A 17,845-nucleotide genomic window follows, 5' to 3' on the forward strand; every position below is an offset into this window, starting at 1 on the left:
CCAAAACCTTCTGTCTAGAGCTATGCTTTCATTGCATGAACCCTCAGGTTCTGCAATATATGTCTATCAGTTTAAGAGATCATATACTAAATTCAAACACAAACTACTTCAGTTCTTACACATATCTCCAGCTGACAGTTTACAAAAATCTAAACTAAGTTTAGGCTTAACATAGCGCGGCTGACTTACAGTATTTTGCTAACTACACCCATAAACACACTGCCATTTGCAAAGGCAAAGATTATTAACATAGGCCTCCTTTAAATGGACATTCACTCTGTAAACTTTTGCCATTCAAGAGGTACCTACTGTGCTATGGTGACTGACAGTAACTTAACACGTAAGAAATTCCAAATAACTAAAAATTCTGTAACATAGTTCAGATTATTCCTGTAAAACAGGAAGTGTACAAAATAGTCAATTCCAGAAAATACATTTCAGAACATTTTTTAGCTGTTTATACAGAATAGTAATTTACATAAGCGAATCTGTCGTAACTCAAATGAATTCACCTAAGTGGTCATACCCATTGAAAGGAACAAATGAACGGACTTGTACTTAAGGCAGCTCTTAACCACTTGAATCTGCAAGAGAATGCAGTCAGCTGCAGATGTCAGCATTTTCCTGTTTCAGGCAGAAATTCAAGAAACACTTAGGCTAAAATAAGTTTTTATAAACAGTGCCTGCCTCTTCTTTTGGCTTTCATCACTGCCTAGCCTAAGTGGCCAGAAACACTTCATTTGCAGAGGATACAACACTAACTCTCATAATAAAAAAAGGAACAGATAACAGCAAATACATCCAATTTTACAGTAACATGCTAGTGGCATAAAATTTCTTCCTGTAGTTCTAACTAGAATGACTGATGACTTAGCACCCACTAACGAAAAGATACTCATGCCTTTAGTTCTGCCAAAACAAAAGACCAAGTTCCCTACACAATCTGTATGTCAAACACAGTAGCCTGAACCACCTTCGTTTAGATTGAAACTGGAAATGCTGCTTTTTCAGGAAGGCAGAAGCCCTCTCACTGCTCTTCAGAAAGCCAGTTGCATCGCACAGCTAGTGGTACAGTGAGCTGCTGAAAAGAGCAACAGCCTAAACTTTGCCTCTAGCAAATTAGGCCACTCAGAATCTAGACATCAGCATCACCATCAGTTCAAGGTTAGTAAGTGAAAATTAATTTTGGGAAAGCACATCCAGCACGTTATCTGTCAAACTTAGAAAGCAGGTTTAAGATAGTCAACCTTGGCATCCATAACATTATGATATTTTTCTCAAAAATACAAATCCATAAACCACACCTCCAGGCTACTTAGCTTTATTCTACCTCATCAGAGTTCAAAACATATTTCAGTCCTCAGAGAAACCTATTCTTCTTCTGCCCTAATAAATTTTCCAGCAGAATAAAGGGAACCCACACTTTATGACGCCACCTGTAAGAATGAGCATCGATTAATCTCCAAAGACCTTAAATATTCAGAAACAGCACACTTATGCCACAGAGGCTAGCTTAAGACAATTTTCTTCTGCCCCCTATCCATTTAGATGTGAAACTTTTTACTGTTCAGAGATTGTACTGAACACAGTGTCCTCAAGAATAGATGCCCCGACATTTCTTTAACCGAGTCAGAGCTCACTGACTCCTAAGTGGTAAAAATGAGGTCTTCCAGAGAGATACCAGTCCCTAACTGCATCCCAGCTGGGCATCCTAGAAACATGTTACATGAACCTGTAGTGCTAAGTTGCCTAGTTGTTCCCTACAGTTACTGAAGCCAGCCAAACAGGGCATGCTGGGTTCCATCTAGGCAAGTAGCTCCCATAGCTCAGTACACTGAGCAGACTCCTTCCCTTCCCTCTCACAGATCAATTTCCATTCCTCCTACCTTATATACTAAGCTAAAACAGAAAAGAAAAAGTATCAGTTGATTCAAAGATATATTTTGTAATTCCTACTAAAGTGAACAGTATACTTCCAATCAATTTTAATTTGTAATTACACAGGCAAGATAAATTTCTGAATTTGAGATCTCTACAGAAAATAAATATAAAACTAAGAAGGGCCGCTTTCAACATCAAGCCACATTTCCGCCTCCAACACCACAATCTGTCTTCATGAGGAATCCAATTAACCTGTACCTAAAAACAAGTATGATCATTTGCTGTTACTTCTACCACAAGGCTCCTACAAAGTTTATTCTGATCTTGGAAGCCTTTTCCCAATTTCCAGCCCAAATTAATACACAGACTATTAATAACATCAGCATAAGAAGAAATTAGTATAATTCAAGCATGAATAGCCTTCCCACCTCCCATGGTGCTTACCACTATAAAATATTTATACAGCTTATTAAATCTTTCTCTTCAGTCTTCCTTACCCTACTAGCACCTCTTTCCTCCACCTGCTCTGGTGGAAAGTCATTTCCCTTGGGAACAGGTAGGTGGCCAGCACACATAGTAGAGCAGCATTACCACTCTTACTCGAAGTTCCAGGATCTATGAGCTCCAGGGTTCCATTTTTTAGTGAATTCAACTCATTAATCTATGCGGCTCATTTGACACCCAGTGCCAAAAGACTGACTGTCAATCAGGCAGCTGAGTCCAAACATTAAGCTTTGTGTTCTTCAATTCCATCATGTTTCTACCGACTTTTACTCGAAATCATCAAATTAATAAAAGGACTATGAAAATTACTGTTTCTCTTTGAGAAGAAACTGAGCAGAAGGGTTTTTAAATCTTGTAACTCTCCACTAATCCCCATCTTTTCTTTAACAGACTAAATAGGTTTCTCCCTCACTCTGGGGAAAGTCATCATTTAGACAAAGATGGAAGTTTTCATTCCTGAGTTTTCCCTCCCAATGCCTTTGAAAACATTTACCACACAATAACGTGGTATAGTAACTGCCACACAAGACATTGCTCAAAGTCACGTGAGACCAATGAGTTGTATCGAACAATAAACCAGCTAATGAAGCAACAAACTGACTAGTGCAACAGTCTTTATTACCCTTAGTCGAATTCCATGATCAGCAACAGATTAATGTTGTGCCTGCTACTGAAATGTCCAAAGGATAATAAACTACTTGACTCCTAAGTAAATGCTTTATAGTAGCTTTACTGATAAGAACACATTTGGTTCTAGCTACTTCTCCCTACAAATAATAAAAGCAGATTTTGCTGGCACAAACCTGCACTTAACAGTAATCTCTTACACTGTCTTCCTAAACAAGATGCTCATATTTAATCAGAAGCCCACCACGGTGGTTGCATGAAGAGACAGCTGCCCTACTTTGTGTCCCAAAGGCAGGACAGATGCCGCAATTGTGAAGAACCAGTCAGGTTTGCGACATTAGTGTGTGACTGGAAAAATAAACATTTTTACTCAAATGAACAAGGCAGTTAAAATTATTCCAATATTTGAAAACAGCCTCATAGACAGTATAAAGTATTCATAAACTTCTATATTTACTATTTGCAATTACTCTGCTGAAGTTTGTATACACATAAAGCAGCAGCATTGCTTGGAAGGTAGTCTGGAACTGGCAAGGTACAAATCCAGATTTAGCTCTGACATTTACTTCCTGAGCAATTACCTCTGCCTTTCTAATTTCCTCTCCAAACCTGAGCTCATCTACACTTAGGTGAAGTTTATCAGTCTAGTTGTTGCTGCTATTCATTTTGTTGATCTCTGGGCAATTTGTTTCTGATCTCAAAGTTGGCCTCTAAACATTTCTACCCTTCATTTCAAAATTGATCTAAGCCCTGTTTAAAACAGGATACACCAGGGCCAGTTTCTGATGCTAAATAGTGACTAAAAGAGCAGCAGCACACTGCTTTTTACTAACTACATGAACACACAGATTTCAACATAAAGCAGAGCTTTAAGCAACAGGAAAAAAAAACCCCTCAGCTACCTGCGCCTTTCAAAAAAAAATAAAAGGCAGAAAGATGCAGCTATTGACAGTTTTGAGTGCTCCCTATGAACCCACAAGGGTTTGTTTTAAGGAGCAAGCCTACATTCTCTGAGCGGTGACTCTTGCATTGTCATGTTGATTAGCATAAACAACCCTCCAGTACTTTAAGCATACCATTTTTACAACACAGATACACTCCACTGATTTATAGTAAGTGTAAAAGCAATATAGTGGTTTGAGTATTAACAAACTTGACAAGACATTTTCAGTAATTGCAAAAAGACACATAAAAAACCTTCCCCAATACTGCTTACTGACAGACCAGTTGGAGGGGTAGAACAAGTTTTATTTTGATATGCATTAGTGCCTTTCACTTAGATAACAAAATAAAAAACAAGTTAGAAATACAAGGTGTGAAACACAGATATTCAAGCTGGGGGGATGGGGGTAAGAATTTCAGCCCCAGTTCTTCCCTTCCCTGATCTTAACATGCCTCTGGTACAAAACCAGAGGGAACAACAGAGACAGGGAGAACTAGAGTCAGTTAGCCTGTAGACCATATTCCAACTCAGTATGCTTACAGCAGTCACAAGCCCTTTCCTCTTTTAATGCTTATTTGGCGTTCCCTGTAGGGTAACATGCAGAGGAGAGCCACTGAGGCCTCCTGTCTGGCCCTTACAGGCCCAGATAAGACATGCTGCACCTGACTATATCCTGTAAAATAAAAGGTAATTTGTCTCAGTGAGTCTACTCCATCCACGTATCCTGCCTGGATCAGTGGTCAAAGATACAAATCTTGGTGGAAGAAGACACTGGCAGCCATTTCCTCCATACCTATAAGTTTACATAGCCCTATAAATGTACCTTCAGGAAAGTATTTTCCTGTGTTTCAGAAATACAGGGAAAATACTTTCAGAAGGTTTGCCAGTACATACGCCCTTGTACACACAAGAACAGTAATGAGACTGCAGACAGTAGCATGGTCATCTGCTCATACTCTGCTTTATTCATCATGCACTCTCTGTTCTCCTTAAGTTCCAAAGGGATCACCTTCCAGCCTGTTGTTGTTATCCATATCAAAGACAGATATCTTCACTCACCAATCATACCTGCAAAACAGACTTTAAATATAAGACACAATTATGTACAGAGCTATCCATAAGTGCATACAACCAATACACTACTCAGTTTACTGGCCACCTTGGGAATGGTGGTCCAGGGAAGTTTGGATTGTTGAGAAATATAATCTCACAATACAATTGTAATACTGATAAATTATTAGGAGTACAAATTTAACTTTTGCCAACAGATAAACTGGATAAGAACATTCCAAATAAAACACTTCTGAAATTATGGTCAAAGAGCCAATGCATTTGAGAAATGGCTAACCCGTAAAATTCCAATATGAATAAAATTAGTTGTATTCATAATTTATACTATATTAACCTTTCTTTTATTAAATTTTAATGAATTTGTGTCACCCCCCCCCCAAAGTCCTTTGCAAATTACGTTAGAACACTCACTAAGATTTAAGGAAAATATTCCTGAATATTCCTTGTTCAGGCAGGAATTAGAACCTCCCATGCTTGAAAATTCTAACTCTAGCCAGGAAACAGGGAAAAAACCTAGCTACAGAAGAAAAGCACTATTAACCGCCCCCCCCCCCCCCCCCCCCCGACAGTTAATAAAATAAACATGAACAGAACATAACCTGAAAATGCTACAGTCTGCGAAGTATAAAAATAATGAAAAAACAATGTAAATACTCCCTGACACTCTTAGTCTGGTAGTCTCCGAAGCTACAATTTTTGCAGTCATCTATCAATCCTCAAGCAGAAAGTACAGGCCCTTCAAATTCACACCTCCTATGAGTGCAAAAGTACATATACACGCCAATAAAATCCTAGGAGATACAAGAGCAACATAAGAATGCTCTAGAAGAACAGTAAGACACCTGCTGTAAAACCAAAGAAGAATTAGAGAAAAATATCAGGACTTTAGACATAAAGACAACTAGAAGGCTATTTCTGGATTTTGAACAGGATCATGAGGGCACTTCTCTAAACACTAAGATTATAAACTCTCAGAGAAATGTAAAAACGATCTTTTTAGCAGCAAGTGCTCCAGGATTAATCTACACTGAAACACATGTAGGAAGGAGGTCATCTAGCTCTTACAGGATTGTTTTAAGTTAATTCTTCTAACAAATACAATAAAGTACACATTGAGCAAAACTACAACGACCAAAACTAAATCTATGATATTTGTATCTTCACAAAAAAAGAAAAACACACTTCCTAATGAGATACATGTACTGCTACTTACAATTCATTCACCTACCTATTGGATTGTGTTAAAACCTTATTCTTCACTCACACTTCCAGATCGGGTGTTTTTCTAACAGAAGCCCAGTTTCCCAGGAGAGCTCTGAGAAATATATTGGATACTTTTTACAACAACCCATTATTTGTTTCCATGTATCTTCCCTAGCCTCAGTCAGAATAACACTTGATGATGCAAAGTATGCTTTAAAATTCCATAGGCTTTCAATACTAATCTCCTTTTTGTATTAGCTGATTTAGTATAGCTGTCAATATACCCAACAGATACAAACAAACGTAACCAATTAAAAACCTGTGGGTTCACGAATAGTATTTGCTTTCATATGGGTTCACAAATCATACTCTGCCCATTCAGACAATAGTCTGCCCTCGTTGAGAATTTTATCACTGCACTCGCTGAAGAGAATGAGAGGAGCTTGTCATTTTATCTGATGCACCCACGTAAATATTAAAAAGTGCCTCCCTTACATGTACCACCTCCTTGTTGTTACAAAGTCAGAATATTTTTTATACCTCTTACATATCAGAAAATACAAGTTCTTTTCTATGACATTGTCTTTTGAAAAATTATAAGTAGCACCTCTTTTTCCCTGCAGTATACCTGTTTTATGTGGAAACATGAATTATTTTTTCTTTACTACATACCCTTTGGATCCTGTTTCATTTTTGCTGGAGCATACTCCCCACACATTTAGTACAGCTTCAGTGAGTATCAGTTGAGTATTAACAAACTTGACAAGACATTTTCAGTAATTGCAAAAAGACACATAAATGTCTAGCCTAAATGTCTAAGCTTAAAACCGAGGAGCTTCCAGTACCAAAGGGGCATAACATTAGCATTCAAAAATCCCCATACACACATTTAACAATAAACATATTAAGGATGTACCAGAACATACACAAGTTCAAACTTTCACAACTAAGTGTCCTGTTGACAGGGTGTTAAACAAGCAGGCCTTTCCTGGGTGTTCAAAGGCGTAGTGACATAGAGGAATGTGAAAGCCAGTATTAGGTGACACACAGACTGCAGCCAAAAGGCTACTGACATCCTGAATATTCCTTGCACTTCTCTGCCTCTTGACAATTAGGTTTTTAGGTTATCAGCACAGGGAAGCTGAAAATGGAACAAGACAGACTTACTTTCAACTGGTATTTCACTCCCAAAGAAAATGAAGAATGGCTGTTGAGATTTTTTAAAAGCTTATTTCACATGTACATAGCGATAACTACAACAGAAGCACTAGATTTAGAAGCTTACAGTGTCACCACCACCTCAGACAGATGTGGCTACACAGGTCTGCATCAATTTCAGACAGAGCTCATTATCTGCTCCTAACACAATGTCTAATATATTTACTCTCTCACAGTCAGCCAACAAACACAAGAAACAGGTTGTGCATATAAATGCATGCTTTCATTTATCCTGGGGAAGTCTGAATGCTCAAGTACGGAACTGCCTCACTCACAGCTCAGAACACTAGACATGAGTAAATCCACTCCTCTACAAAGCATGATGAGCACGACATTTCATTCACATGCACTCCAGAGGTATTTTTCGCCAGAACTTAAGACAGCCATGCCTGCAAAGATTTCTTCATTTGATAATAAGCTTTCTCAAATAATAGGGCCTGAAGCTAAATCTTTTTTTAAGTCAGCCAAAACATTTCAGTCTTCACCTAGGACTTCCACAAGCAAGACTACTAATGCTTCAAGTCTAATTTTCATTCAGTCACAATACCCAGATGGCCATTACTTTAAACCACAACTAAACTAAAACTGAAGTCACATTATTAAAAGCATGTTCTGAACTTTAACTGTCTGATTAAGCAGCAAAAAAAGAATCAGTTGCTTGTGTAAAAGCTGTAACAAGTCTAATTACTTATCACAAAGTACGTTACTTCAAATTCTCACTGGAAGGTTTAAATATTCTTTACCATTAATGACAGCTTTCAGTTACAAGCTTAAACTGTTGTTAGAATACTACCTTGCACTATAACATCAAGTCTCTTCAGATTCAGTTTTCTATTGAGAATAAGGGGAGGAAGTGCTAGAACCAGAAAACAATTTTAGAACAAGTTTCCTGGGCCTATCACAACTAGATATTTTTTGGCCTTGTCACAGTACAGGGCACAGATCCAAGTAAACAAGCCTACCTCTAGCAGAGAAACACACACACAGATATAGCACAAAGACTAAAAAGCAGTGTTTACTGAACTCTGCAGAACAAACACATTTGTTTCAAGATGTTAGGAAATTAACCTAAGAAACCAATGCTTATTTAGATAAAATTAGGATTTTTAAAAATCATACTGAGATCTTTCAAACATATACTTGTGAAACACTTAACAGATTACGTTTTCAAGCATTTTCCAATTTTGACCAATTTGGTTTCTAACTGAAGGCTCAAGTATTCTCCTTATTAAGTTCTACAATTTATAACTTTCAACAAGGACTTCTTAATAATTTTCTAAAACTTATTTTGGTCTAAATAGACCAAGGACATTTAAATGCATTTTTCACCTCCACACCTCTACAGCTAATACATTCAAGGCTTCACCCTGCTCACTTTAAAACAGCTTCCTGAAGTCCTACCCCCATTTCCTCTATCTTACCACCCATTCCTAGATAAAAACTGAAGTATTATGCTTGTGAGAAGCATTCTTGTTTCAGTTACTGAGCCACTACTGTAGCAACTACATTTATAAACAGAAAGTGCAGTCTAATTTCCCATAATTCAATTCCTAGGTAATGTATTTTGCTGTCTCATAAGCTGCTAAGGGGGTGTTTTTGACTGGCAGCATTCCTTCAGTCCTCTCCTTGATTTTATTTCCCAGGACCTTACTGAGTAATAAGAACTGGAAAAAACGATGGAAACAGGGCTTTTCTCAGTAACAAGACCAAAGTTTTAAATACTTGCAAGGTTTCTAACACATGCTTCTGCTACAAATTTGCCATCTCCCTCTGCCATACCGTTCAACCAAACGGACCCTTAGTCTGACTTTTACCTGTCATCCTTTACTTTTCTTAAGATGGAAGTGGAAGAGGGTAAACCAACAGACTTTATAAAAGCAGATGCAATGTTCCCTAGTTTCCAGAAGTTTCACATGACATCTGGGCAGTGAAAGTATGTATGCTGCAGACATACCTTCAGACACTGAAGTCCTCAAATCTTTCAAAATAAAGCCACAAGGATGTTTGGACTTGGCTATCAGAGGCAACCATCTATCTTCAAGCAAGAGACAAGGGAACTTCTAACCTGCAAACTCACTTAAGGCCCTTCCTCTCATCTCAGAACACTCTCTTTCCCTGAGGATTTTCCAGCAGACTCTAACGTGCCGAACAGAAAACATTCGCCCACAACCAAAATATGTCCTCTCCCCCCTCCCTGTCTCAGAAGTACAGAGACACACAGACACTGCAACCTGGCAGTAAGGCAGACTAACTCTCATAAACCTCACCACACACCCAAACACCTGCTCTGCAGGAGACACCAACATTCATTCACCCTACAGCCGCTACCAAAAGTCTCACATGCACTCCCTCACCTCGTAAGCACAGATTAATCACTGCAGCTCACACTGTAGGCAAAACAATAGTCTTCCCAAAATCACCCACCTTCATCACACAACAGTATACGCCTCCCTAAGTGTACACAGATGCATGTAAGAGCAAACGCTCGCCAGCTCCTCTCTAACTCCTCTCTGCTACACGCTCCTGCAGAGAAGAGCCCTGCAACCCTCCCGACAGTTCCTTCCTCGGGGGGAATCTGTAGGGAGCAAGCACATTTTCCTTCTGCTGCACGCCCCCCCCCCCCCCAAGAGGACATGACCCACTCCCAGGACTCCCCATATAAAACAGCACAGATTACTGCTTTATCCCGTTACCCACTAAACCACGGGTGCGGTGGGCACATATCTTCCCGAAAGAAAAATTTTATTGCTCTACAATCCTCTTGCTCCTCTGCTCCAGCGCACAACGTGAGTTACCCTGCCTTCCCCCCTCTGGTCATCCTTCCTCAGAAGGAGGGATGTCCATTCGTCGGGGGACAGGCCACAACGGCCCCTCTCCTCCGGCTGTGAAAGGTCGCTCTCAACCAGCAGAAGACCCCTCTGCGCTCCCAGTAAGAGGGGTCACCCCACGACAGGTCGGGCCCTCCGAAAGGGGTCCGCCCCTCCCCCGCCGAGGGGCCCCGGTCCTTTCCCCCACGGCGGAGCTCCCAACGCCCAGCCGGCCCCACTCCCCTCCCGAACTCTTCCTGGGCGACCACTACATCACGCCCTCAAAACACCGGCCCTCACATGAGGATCCAACGACCGCTCCCCCCGGCACATGCTGCCCGCCCTTTCCCCAGCGCAAGCGCCCCCCCCCCCGCCCTTTCCCCTCTCGCCCATTGCCCCTGGGCAGGGCAAAGCTCCCAGCACCAGGGCCCGGACCGCTCTGCCTCCTCTGGGAAGGGGGAAGGCCTGGGCCGGGTGGGGAAGGAGCGCGGCCCCCCACCGCCTGCCGCCCCTGCGCGGGCCCACACCGTCTCCTCGACGTCGATGTCGATTCGGAAGGTCTGCTGCTGCAGCGTTTTCAGTATGATCTTCATGGCGGCTGCAGCTGCTTGCCCCTCCGGCCCCCGCGGCGCAGCTGGACAGGTCAGCTACGAGAAGCGACAGAAGCGAACGGTGGGGGGGGGGGGAGAGAGAGGGGAAGGCGCTGAAGAAGAAGCGGCAGAGGAGGCGGAGCAACAGCTCGACCAGTGCCGCGCGGCCCCGGGCTGCCAGTCACACTCACGGCGCGGCGGTAGGCGGAGCAGAGGCGGGGGCGCACCTCGGCCCCTCCTCGGCCCCTCCTCCGCCCCGCCTCCGCCCCGCCTCCGCCCCGCCTCCGCCCCGCCTCCGCCCCGCCTTCGCCTTGCGCCCTCCGCGCCACCTGAGACGCCCGTAACGCGCAGGCGCAGGGAGCGGCGCGGCCGGTGCCGGACTCACCGCGCAGGCACGGCGTGGGGCGGGGTGGGTCTGAGCGAGGCGGGGCGGGCAGTTCCCGGGAAGGGGGGTGTGTGACTGTGTGTGTAAGTTACTGTTCTATAAGTTATATACAAGTATAAGTTTACGGTTAACAGCTTTGTTCGTACGTACACACGGTATATAAGTTATATAAACGTATATGTTGCAGTTAACCCTTTGTTCGTACGTACACACGAATTTATAGGGGGCGCGGGGGCCTGAAGGCCGCGATGCTGTGAGGCGGTGAGCCCATTCGACATGACATGGGTGCAGTTTGCTACTGGTGTTGGCTGATGCGGGGAGACCTCAGATGACATGTCAGGAAAGGAGGTTTTCCTGTCACCAGAGCAAATCTCCAGTTAAGCACAGCGAAAGATTTCCCCCAAGTTGTTAAAAAATGATGTATTGTTACATGTAGGACAAACTGCATGAAGGCCAAATGTCTTCTAGATCATGACAAGCCTTAAGATGCACATGCTGTGGAAGTTTAGACTAGTTCTCTGTGGTAGTAATCTCAAACTTTATAACTAACTTTTATAAGGTGTCTGCTTTTCCTGAAGTCTGTATCATCTTTTCTGCGTTACCATTTCCACTTCATTTCGATCCTGTGCATACAAATGGACACCCCAGGAGGCTACTTGCTTACTACAGAAGCTGGTGCAGTGGATGGGACAATGTGTCTCAATTTCACCAGTGCTGCTTTCAACAGCACTTAGCTTTCATGAGTTACTAACCTCTGTTTCCCCTCATACTCCTTTGGCAGTGAAGAGACAGCCCTGCTACAAATAACCTTTAAAGTTGAGCCAGCTACACTGCTAAGAGATCCCTGCTACAGCTCCTTATAACCTCCTCCGTCAGCGGGTGTGGGATCTCCCAATGCATACGTATTCATTGTAACCAAGGCTGTCTTTCTGCAAAAGAGGATGCTGATGTTAGGCTAACTTAATACTGTAATGAAATTATACCCTAAATGTCTTAGTGTTGTGCAATGCCTTGAGAAGTTCTACTCATCCACATTGTCAACATAGTGTTTGTAACAAAAAAACATCTTTTATCTCATTATTACAGTAAAGGTGGCTTCATAACAATTTCTTACCAGCAGCTCAGTGCAGCAGGGGCCAGCAAGCTGTGTTGCAATACAAAGGGAAAGTGGGAGACACCTCTTCCTGCAGGAGTGTATAAATGTGTACATGTTGCACGCGCAGCTGGTGGTGCTGCTTCTGTCATCATCCACCTCAGGCTCTGACACACAGCTGCTAGACAGCAAAAGCCTCTTAGGGCTTTTGCAACCAAAAAGAAGCTGCTGAGTGTTGCTAGTAGGAATCCAGCATTCTTGGCAGCACAGAATAACTTGCTTGCATTGCATTGAGAGCCATTAAAAAAAAAATAAGAGAGAGGCGTGAGATAAAATATCACTTGCTATTTTTTACATGGGTGGTTAAAAGTTAAAATATGCTGCTTGTTCACTTTAACTATTCCCTGGTACTAATTCTAATTCTGTACTTCACAGATAAAAGGATGTTTTTTTAAACTTTTCATTCAGTAGTCCAGCATAATGTAGGTGCTGAGTTTCACATGCAAATGAAAGTACCTTGTGCTGCAGGGTTGTGTCAGTTTCTCTACTCTTTTCTGCTTAGAATATATTAAATGTAAAACACGTGTTCTGATTTTTGTGGTTGCTGGTTATAGTACGAAACAGTTATGCCACGTTTGTGGTGGGGTGAGGGTTCGTTTACTTGGTGGCAGTTTAGCCCTATTGTGAGGGCTTGTAAAAGCCTCATCATAACTGGGAATCATCTCCAAAAGCTGTGAACTGCTATAGATGAAGTTTTCCTGGCCATTTATTTGAACTCTGAGCAAATAGAATAAGAAAGAAAAGCTGTGATTTCCACCCCCACCTCCCCCTCACCCCCCAGCTGAGTGGTACAGCAGCTTAAGGTGACTCACTATATGGTGTCTAAATTAAGGAAACCCGTTCTTGGTGTTTCCTGTAGCCCAGCCTCTTCAGGTCCGTAAGATTGGTTGTGGCAGAGCTTGACTCTCCAGGTCTTTCTGGAGGCTGCTTCCCAGAAGTTGCAGAATTGGGGATTGTTTTGGTTTTTTTCCCAAAGTACTCTTAGTTTCATAGTGCTTTCCTTGACAGCCAGTGCTTGGGGTTTTTTTTCATTTTGTGTCTGAAGTACTTTGGGAAATCGCCCTGTGTTCAGACTGAGGTATCACACTTACTGACCTCATTTACAACAGTTTGTATGCTGACTCAGTGAGAACACAAACCTCTTCTATGCAAAAAGAAAAACTTACATTCATTTGAAAAGAGATGTGAAATGAAGCCCAAAAGTTAGAAAGACATTTTTACAGCAAATGCCTGCAGTGATTACTTTCGGTTTTCAGGATGCCTGGATTTTTGTTTCCAAGTAACTTGATATCTCTGATGCACTTATTCCAACTTCATACCACCATGGCTTTGTCCTGCTCAGCTCTTTCTGATTGTCCATGATTCCCCAGTGACTGCTGTCTCCCAAATACAGGTGCATGTTTTCATGTCTTACAAGTTACTAGGCAAAGCCATTAATTACAGCTGGCTTTTGCAGAGGGGGAGGAAAATACAGTGAAAGTAAAACATGGTAGGTAAGGTAATTTGGAAGTATTTGTGCCTCTGGTGCACCTTTCCCTGCAGCCATGTTTCTTTACATAACATCAGTGCTTCTGGAAGTTGGAAAGATGTGGACATTTAAACCATAAAGAGGTAGGGACATGAATCAATGCTGTTCCCTTTCTGACTGGAAGAGTTGTCCAAAACTTAGGGTCTTGCTGGTAGTTTATCAGTGTGTATATACATCCTCAGTGTGTATATACATCCTGTGGAGCCCACAGTAGCTAGCAGCTGGAGTCTCTCTTGGTAATGTTACATTTAATGGAAGGAGGATCTGACAGCTGAGAGTGAACAGGTCTGATGGAAGCCTGCTTATTTACAGCAAATGTGCAAGGACCTGATTCTCTCGGCTGCTGGTGGCCCAGTAAAACCAGTTTTATTGATGTTGGTAATACATCACAGTCCTTATGCTAATTTTGTGAGGCCAGATGACCAGGGTCTGTTCTGTTTGTTGATATGTTGTGAGAGCTTACTTTGTGAAAAGAAGCCTTGTAACAGTGTCTCATGTTATGATGTGCAGTTGAAGTATAAGGTAATAGCAAATACCATGAAAACATGGGTGTGGGCTAGAAGACCATCCCCAAGGCTCTAAAAAGTTTACTAGTAGTCAGTTACTGGTCATGGAAGAAGTACAGCCTTGGAACCTGAGAAAACTGTATCATAAATGGAAAAAAAGAGGAAGAAGTTAAGCAAGAAAAATGTTCAGTGACAGGATAACAGACAGGTTGCCTGACAACCTGAGAAAGTAACACCTTCAGGCCTTGCAATGCATGAAGTCCATCAGGCAGAGACCTGAGGCTAAGACCCTGGTTAGAGAGTCAAACATCTTAAGATAAGGTCTCACCACAGAGTAAATTTTCTCACTACACATACTGGTTCAAAGCTGTGAGCATACTCCTGGCTGCAAGGACCATGACTGTTACTGACCCTTAGACCCAACAGCATTGCCCAGGGCTGTGCATAACAAGATCAGTGCGTACATGGCTGTGTGTTCTCACCTCAGATTATGTGTGTTTCACCTCTTCAACCCCCCAGAAATCTCTATTGTATGTTACTACAGCTTGACTAGTAACTCTTGATAAAAGGCTCTGCAATTTTTCTAGAAAACATCAAGGGAAATACTTGCATCAGTCAGTGCTCATGGTAAGTCACTGCATTCAGTCTCTACACTAACTTGCAGTTAGTGCCTGCGCCCTGTTGCCTGGGTCATCCCACTGTCTTACATACCTGTATGTTATTAAGGCTGCCGATCGTTATTAGCATAACCATAACAATTCCTACCCAGATATTAGGACCAATGGCAGACAAAGAATATGAAGGTGGTTCTCACCCCAAAGAACTGACAATCTAAGGAAGCAAGGAATTAAATGGTTCTTGCCCAAAAGCAGCACATTCTTAGCAGAAGTTATGTTTCAGACCTTTTGGAGGTGAATGCTCACTTTTCAAAACCAAGTGAGAAGTGATGGGAACATTAGCATGGCCTGCACAAGGCCCTGAAGGTGGAGAAAGCGTCTTGTATTGGCTATGTTGAACCAGGGGGAGGTATGCAGAGGGCAGCACTCCAAGGTGCTGGAGTGAGGCTGGATACCAGCAGATGAGCAGCAGAGATACAGGAGGAAGAGGCAAGATTTTGAGCTTGTGATGGTGGTTACAAAGAGCTGTTGCTTAGGCAGACAGGTAGAAGGGCTCCAGAAGGGCAGCACGCTCTGGAGGGGCTTTGGATCAAATGAAGCACACACACACACTGCTAACGGGGAGGTGAGGGAAAGCAGCAGAGCGACTGGCAGGTGGTAACATGAAGAGCTCCCTCCTTACCCTTAATGAAAGGCAGCATTTATACCTTTCTCGAGTGACCTATCCCAGAAAAATTTTGAAAGCAGGCATTTTCCACTGGCTGTTAACATAAAATGGGTATGAATTAGTGTGAGGTGTCCTAGGATGTTGTGGGTTTTTTTCCTTTAGGGTGAGATTTTCCATTGAGTTGACTGGTCTCAGTTCCACATGCCTTTGTGCAGTGCTCCCATTCACTTTCTCTGTTAACATATATTAACAGAGAACACAAGTGCACCTTTCAGGAAGGCTGAACCAGCTGCAAGCATGTCTCTAGAGTAGGTGAAACAGGTACTTAGATTCCAGTTTGCAGTAATTGATACAGTGTAAATTAATTCACCCTTAATCTAATTCTCAGTGCACTCAGGAGCTTTATTTGTCTCCCATTGGCAGCACTGTTTCTTTCACTATAGGAATAATTCAGAGGTTTACTTGAGGTATGAAACCGCTACCAGCCTTCCACAGTCATTCTCATTTGCTGTGCAAGACAAAACTCAAGCAGCTTCACACTATCTGTCAAAGATCAGCTGCTCGGGTTAATCAGCTTATTAGACCATGAGGTATTAGGCTGTGACCGTGGAGAAGCAGTAATGTGCAGCAAGGCAATTGTAACTACTTCAGACACTACCAGCTGCAGGCAGAAGAGGGTCTGGATGTTACTTTTTATTGGCTTTACCAGTGACCTCTTAGGTCTGCAGGCCTCAAGGTCTGAACAAATGTCATCAAAAGGGACTGGAGCCATCAGACTTGGAGAAATCCTGCTCCAAAGCAGTGGGTACTCCCTTGGATGAGGGAAATCATTGTGTGTATTTCCAGCACCACACCCAGAAGCGTGGACATTCCCATTAGAGTTTCCATCAGCACTTGGACATGATGGATGTCAGCACTGGGGTCTGTACAGAAGCACCTGTAGTTCATACACGCTGACAAAAAGTTCGTATGAGATCAAAATGAAATAAATCAAAATTTAGCCTTTAGTGCTAAAAGGGGACCAAAATTATATTTTAAGTAGGGATTCACAGTTGGGGTCTTCTGTTTTGAGAGCAATTGCGCTTTTTTTGTTAATCTTTTAGCTTGATTGGCATTCAAACAGCTGCCAAGAATACCGGGAACTCGCTACAACATAACAGCGTGGCAAGTGCATTAGACTATCATAGTGACAGGCTTATGTATTTATTACAGTAATTATGTGGGTGGATTAATTGCATTAGGAATATCTATATGATATTTCCCATCTGTAAAATCATGTACCAGGCATGGGGAAACACACAAAAGATTTCTCAGCTGACTCTGATGTGCAAATTTTCTTTAAAAGTATCAAAAATTTTCTCATTCAGTAGCAAAACCTTTGACTTTATATTTTTTTCACCTATACAGAGATTTATGTCAGTAACTATAGTAAGTATATGAACTTTCTAATTTGAAGTCATAATTCATTTTACCCTGTTTATTATGGAAGCAAGGGACAATGGGTGGGGAGAGGAATCTCCGCTGAGGGAGTGGCTGCAAGGCATGCTGCCACTGAGAGCTATTTCTAGAGCATTGCTTTTGACAGTCCAGCTTCATGCCAGTGTTGGACCTGCAGTTAGAATCTAACCCCTTCATATGTATTTTCGTTTGTTTGTTTATAGGCTCTCTTGCTGTCATATCAGTGTCATTTTGCTGCCTCGGGATATAAGGTTTGCCAAGGAAGGCCGTATGGGATCTTGCAGTTGAATACCAGGCTGCATAGTGCATGTTGCCCGAAGTATTTTAAAGCAGATGTTATCTTCCAGGCTTGTGACAGTCACAGCTAGTGACTCTGGAAGCTTAGCCCATCCGTGTCAGTGCCTGGAAAAGGCTATTGACTTGGCATCAGAATTAAACTCTTAAATCTATATATGCATGAAGACTGCTTGTCAGTGACAAGAGAAAGGTACTGAGTTCTGTATAATTCAAGAGAGTTTATTTTAAAATGCACAAGTATTTTTATCCATTAAAAGTTTCATTATTTAATCTCTGGTTTCTTTGGAGTGCTGGGAAGTTGAAAGTGAAGGGAATAAAAATTATTTGTATTTGACAATTGCCAATGTGTATCTCTGAAGGCAGTTATCTGATGGCTGGATCTTTTAGCAG

General features: G+C 42.1%; 1 protein-coding gene across 1 annotated transcript in view; it reads right to left on the bottom strand.

Annotated features, from left to right (window-relative positions):
* The window catches only part of RAD23B (RAD23 homolog B, nucleotide excision repair protein), a 35,168-nt gene extending 24,219 nt beyond the window's left edge, over positions 1-10,949 (bottom strand). The window contains exon 1 of the mRNA XM_055698792.1: positions 10,782-10,949. Within this exon, the coding sequence (XP_055554767.1) occupies positions 10,782-10,847 (66 nt within the window). The 5' untranslated portion in view covers positions 10,848-10,949. The remainder of the gene's footprint in view (positions 1-10,781) is intronic.
* Positions 10,950-17,845: the final 6,896 nt, after the last annotated feature.

Source organism: Falco cherrug, chromosome Z (assembly GCF_023634085.1).
Source record: "Falco cherrug isolate bFalChe1 chromosome Z, bFalChe1.pri, whole genome shotgun sequence".
Lineage (NCBI taxonomy): Eukaryota > Metazoa > Chordata > Aves > Falconiformes > Falconidae > Falco > Falco cherrug.